At 50.4% G+C, this 5852-nt stretch overlaps 1 protein-coding gene across 1 annotated transcript; it reads right to left on the bottom strand.

Annotated features, from left to right (window-relative positions):
* Positions 1–470: 470 nt before the first annotated feature.
* Positions 471–5005, bottom strand: gtf3c4 (general transcription factor IIIC, polypeptide 4). Its single transcript, XM_060038328.1, has 5 exons — positions 4638–5005; positions 2358–4157; positions 1793–1923; positions 1042–1130; positions 471–744 (listed from the first exon to the last, which is right to left on the bottom strand). The coding sequence occupies exons 1-5, from the start codon at positions 4950–4952 to the stop codon at positions 680–682; spliced, it is 2400 nt and encodes a 799-aa protein (XP_059894311.1). The 5' UTR covers positions 4953–5005; the 3' UTR covers positions 471–679.
* Positions 5006–5852: the final 847 nt, after the last annotated feature.

Here is a 5852-nt window from a genome sequence, read left to right on the forward strand (position 1 = left end):
TACAATAGTAGAAGTCCTCATCTGAGAGAATGACTGAGCGTCGGTTTTTGGCTCCCCAGAGCCTAAGAGATTGTTTTACAGTGCCAATTAATGTAGGTATGTTAGGGTATTTTTTTAACCATTCCATTTATTATTCATAATATTCTGTATTTGTTGGTTTACGAGGAAAGAAATATCTAATATAGGTCTGAGCGCATCTATGTGTACTATATATATAAAATATAAAAAAGTAGAACAAACGTTTTTTATGTAAAGTAAAAGAAAGTGTGGAAGGATATTTAAAGTACAGTCTGAATGCCTGCATACAAAATTCCAAACCCCAGCCAAGCAATCATTAATTTCAAGTAATTTTTATAGTAAAAGCCAGTACTGAAAAAAAACGGCGTTATTCAGAATTTATTCAAGTGAAATTGGAAAAATGTAATACCCACACAAAGCAAAAAATAATAAAATATATAAAACGCACCAAGTTTAAATACAAAAATATATAGCTTTATTTCGGTAATATCTGAAGTCACCAATCAAAGGAAGAGTACAGGCCTCAATAAAATGTTAAAAAAATAAAAATACTTTCTGTAGTCAAACTAACAAGTGCTGGAAGAGGTTCCTGATCGAAACTCCGGGCTAGCGTGTTTTGCGTATAGCATACTTTGCTTCCGTGATGACGGTCCTGGTTCTCCTAAATCATTGGGGAGTCACAGTACGGACACGGTCCTTTCAGGATCTTCTTAATCCACTCTGGAGCTGGAGACCCAGGACACAAACATTTACTACTTTGCAAATCTTCAGTGCAGTGATTTCAGATACACGTCCGAAGCTAAACGCTGTTACATGTTAACGTTCTTTAAGATCCGAGCTTAAGTGTGAAAGTGTGTCAACCAGCTGTTGGATTAAGGCCGCAAATAATATGAAAATGACATGTTCAGCCTTTGACTTTACTGGGAGAAAATAAGAACGATTAATAGAAAAATTTAGTACAAATCAAGTAACAAGTAGTAAAGAAGCATTTCTGTAATAAAAAACACAGGAAGAAGTGCTTACCATCATCCTCAGGCTCCGCAGCAATGCTGTCCAACAGCAGGCATCGCTTAAACGTGAGAGCCTGGCAGGTCTGATATGATAACACACACCTGGGGGAGAGAGAGGGGGAGAGAGAGAGGGGGAGTGAGAGAGAGAGAATGGATAGAGAGACAGAGATAAAAATCAGAGAGCCTATTGTGAGAAATGCCCACAGTATTTCAAACTGTAACCACTAAATATACGAGGCAGTTGATGCGTAGTCCCCTCAGTGGCCACTAGGGGCACTGCCTCCCTCTTCTAGCGTGGCGGGGATTTGAGCAGAGTGCGAAGGAGAGGCGTGTTGTTTACAAGGACAGAGTGGTGCGTGGGTAAATACCAGGAGGTGGTAAATACCAAGATGGCTGATTGCACATATTGGAAGACAAATAAACCGCCATGGGAGCCATTTGGCAGGAAGAGAGGGGTTGATTAATTTCTGTACTTCCTGCCTTAACTTAACTCAGAGAACAGAGACTTCCTTCCCAACAGCCAAGCTCTATGTAGCCAAATATATCCCGGTTCTGAGAGAAAACTACAATGAGTAGCAGGCGCTTGTATCGAACGAGACTGGCAGGGGATTCAGACCCACGTCACTGAGGAGCGGGTGGGGGTGAGGGCGACCTGCTCAAGGATGCTTCCATGTAGGGTTCGGACATTGTGGATTTGAACCCAGAACGAACCCAAAACACTGGTTCTATACATCAAGCTAGTAGAGACCCAGTTGACTCATTACCTCTGCCAGAGGTGTCCGTTCTGACAGACGGTTTGTTTGAAGTCGGAGAAGGGCAGCACCTCCGCACAGAGGCTACAGCGCTCCGGGAACTTCTGCTTCTGCATCTTCTTCTTAATGTGGCCGATCAGCACCTGTTCAAATGGAGGGAGGTAACGAACAGATGAGAGAAAGAAAAAGAAGTGCAATCAGTTTATCCATACCCCGCCCTAAAGCATGTAGTCTAGTCGAGGACCTTCGATTCTACCTTCCATACCTTCCCTATAGTGACATCTCAAGTGAGAGAGTCCATTTAGATGTTTAGTGACTAGATCAGCCAGTACAGTGCATTGGCTGGCCGGTAGGTCAACCCATCTGTCATATAGCTGGGCGGAAACTTGTGACGCCACGAGTCGATGATTGATTTTGAAATGCAACGGCTAATCAAGATCTCTTCAGATCAGTAAGGCATGAGAAAGCATGTAGTCTAACCTCCCACGAGAGAAAATTGGGTCAGGTGACTGGTCAGGGGAAGCAGAGCAGAAGCCGAGGTGAACCAGTGGGGTCGGAGGTCGGCATCGAGCTTTACCTCTGCATCCCGGTCCCCCGGCCCCTCAGAGAGGTAGTCCACCAGACCGCTGGTGGGGACGCTGGTGTTCACGGCCGACCAGATGTTGAGGTACACATCCCCAAGGACCTTCTTCATGTGCTCCTTGATCAGGTGGGCCTCCACCACCTTCATCTCCGCCTTCAGCTCCGCCATGCGCTGCCCGGCGTCCTCCACCTTCACCCCCGGCCGCGCGCGCGTCGACCCAGCCTCCCCGCCTTCCGCCGTCTCCTCCTCCACCTCCTCCTCCTCCTCCTCTGCCTCGTCGTCCTCCTCGTCCTCGTCCCTGAAGAAGGCCTTTGAGTGCTTATGGGACGGCTTCCACCGAGGGTCCGCCGGCTTCTTCTGCAGCGACAGCAGGAGCATGCGCAGCAGGAAGAGCTTGAACCGCCAGAAGTAGGCCGAGTCCGAGCCGCGGGTCTTCTCGTCGACGGCGTCCATCAGGGCCGGGGGCAGGGCCTTGTCCCGCAGCACCGTCCAGCGCACCAGGTCCAGCAGGTCGGCCATCCGGTAGAGGCTCTGCGCCGGGGACTTGAGGAGCAGCGCCGTCGCCGTCTCCGTCGTCTTCAGGCTGACAAAGTTCACCTGGTAGGTCTTCTCCGCCGGGTGGTAGCCGCCCACCATGCCCTGGGTGTTGGCCAGGGCCAGGTAGGCGCCGTTGGGGCTGACGGCGATGGACAGCGTGCGGCGGCCGGGGAAGGTGTCCGGCGGCAGCGCGTCCTCCTGGCTGAACACCATGGCGCCGGCGTCCGTGAAGCGCGGCACCAGCTTCTTCACCGCGCCGTCCATGGAGCAGGTGTAGACCGCGACGCCGCCCCGCCGCGTGGCCACCAGCGACACGATGGGCAGCGAGTGCAGGCCGGGGATGTGCGCGTTGAACACGTTGAGCCCCGCCGGCGAGATCATCAGCAGGCACCAGAAGACGTAGCAGCCGCGCGAGGCCAGCACCAGACTGCAGGGGGTCTTCTGCACCGGGTGGAACATGGGCACGCAGCGGATGTTCTCCACGGGGATCCGGTCCTCCTCCGGCCACAGGACCACCGGCTTGCGCAGCGTGAAGTACCCCTTGACCCGCGCCATGTTGACGGGCAGGATCTTCACCGGGCCCACGTCGCTGCCCACGATCAGCCCGCTCATGCGGCGGTCACCGCCGTCGTACTCCCACCACGCCACCTCGGTGGGGCCCGGCACGCCCGACTCGATGACGTCGTAGACCGTGGGTGCCGAGCCCGGCGCGAAGGGCAGGTCGAACTGCCACAGCACCATGTCACCGTTCTCCATCAGCACGGCCAGCAGCACCATCTCCGCCTCGCGGCAGGCGTGGTCCGCCGCCAGGTGCTTGACCGTGTACACGCTGGACCACTCCATGCGCAGTGGCGTCTGCATGCGGAAGCGCCGCCGGAGCTCCTCCAGGTTGAGGAGGTTCTCCGCGGCCGGGGCGGCGGGCGACGCCGAGTCGTCGTCGTCGGCGGAGTTCTTACGGGAGTAGTTGCGCTCCGCTAGCCTGCGCGAGTACGAGTCCGTGAGGTCGGCGAGCATGTTCCACTCCAGGCGCTTGACGCTGTTGTGGACGGTGAGGCGTTGGTCCAGGGAGAGGATGGCCAGGAGGCAGCGGCCGCTGGCGTCGCAACCCAGCGGGGACCAGCTGGTGTACTTAACGCCCCTGTGGGTTCCCACGTGGGGGTTGATGACGCGGTCGGTCATGAAGGCCTGGTTGATGGTGGGGTCCGGGTGGGAGGAGAACTTGTCTCTGGCTCTGGCGAGCTCCTCTGCAGGCCCCACCTGAAAACACACACAGAGGAAGACGGGGGAGGAAAGACACGGAAACCAAAATAAAAAAAATTGTGATTATACCGTTGTTTGCTTTGGCAATTCCAGTGCTAGTCTGTTTGGTATAGCCATAGCGTTATAGTGCTCCCCTTGAAATTATAGTTACTTTAAGCACGCAAAAAAGACTATAGACCATTATGGACTAGTTGTAGATGCAATGCACGACTATTTTCAAGAGAAGGAGAAGCTTGTTAAAGAAGAAAACCTCTGACGTGTGATCGTAGGTATGACACAAAAGGTCTGGTTAGCCAACATTTGGCGGAGAAGATTCTGAGATCTTCTTGGACTGTCTGACAAATACGACATGACATAACTTTTAGAAAAAACAACACCTGCTCTTGAGTCACGAGTCATAACGACCAGCTGTCACAGTGATGTTGTGATGAGGTCGTGCTGGTATCTTGCGTTCAGCTGACGCTTGACGGAAGTTACCTTTAGCTGGAGGACATCCTGCCGCACGGGGATTGACGTCCTTTGCATGGTCATGTCCTGTTTGTTGCTGTGGACGTCACACACCAGTTCGATCAACGCCACAGCACCAGTGGTGGAGACAGCAATCCGGTGGTCCTGTGCCCATGTCACCGGCTGTATTCCGCTCAGCGGACAAATCAACGTGACCACGGGGTCCCGTTTCAGCACCGCTCCTAAATCCGGGTTGGTCACGTCATCGGCTTCTGGCTCGGTCTTAAAAACCACACTTTCTTGCATTTGTACAGCAGTAGAAACCGAAGATACGGCCGCCGCCATATTTTCGTGTGTGGGAAGTGACGTCAGGAGGAGGCAGTGAGGCTGGGACGCGTACTTCCTCTGACGTGTTGTAGTTTTTTAATGTTGCCGTAGTAGTCCAGAAACTTGGTTATTTTAAAATATGGGTTAAAACCTTCAAACTATCGATAGACAGCTCCACTGACTGTATGAAGACACATTCACATTTTCATAAAGATTGAATGAACAAAACGAGTGCATTTTTAATTCTTGTTGATGGTCCCTTTTCACCGGTTGATCTTCTACAATGTGTGAAAGTAGTTTTCATTTTAATTACACATTAAGCAAAGAACTCCATCTAATGGCATATTATGTTTAATATAGCAGTGTATATTGATATGGATTGATCTAGCACAAAAATAAAGCTTGTTTGTTTGGACCTAGCTAATAATTATTCAACATTAAGAATTACTTGAATGTAATATAGTTTCGGAAATCGGGTCAATAGCGATCGTAATTTGAATTGTGTCCACCTCTCTAAAGCGTCTGAATATGAATAGGGCTGCTCAATGTAAATTCGAAACTCTGTCATCTGTACGTGAAACAGACAGATTAAAGTCACGAGCTCACACCTGGTATGACCCCATGACCCCGATTTGAAAACGGTCTTTACGGCAGGTATTGTAAACATGTAGGTGATAGGAATATAATTGTGGAACTAATATTTTTGTTTTTTCCACTGAGGGCTATGCAAAAGTCAATTGGCAACACAAGCATTAACATTTGACCCTGGTAAAATAAAACCCTTCTTTAAAATGGCAATTAGGTGTGTTTAATGAATTAACCATGCTTTAAAGATTTTCTACTCTGTATGTTGATCATTTGCGGATGCGTCTTATATGCAGCTGTTCCTAAGACCGTTTTCCTGCTGGATTTAATCTG

The sequence above is a fragment of the Gadus macrocephalus genome, chromosome 19, assembly GCF_031168955.1.
Source record: "Gadus macrocephalus chromosome 19, ASM3116895v1".
NCBI classification, from domain to species: domain Eukaryota; kingdom Metazoa; phylum Chordata; class Actinopteri; order Gadiformes; family Gadidae; genus Gadus; species Gadus macrocephalus.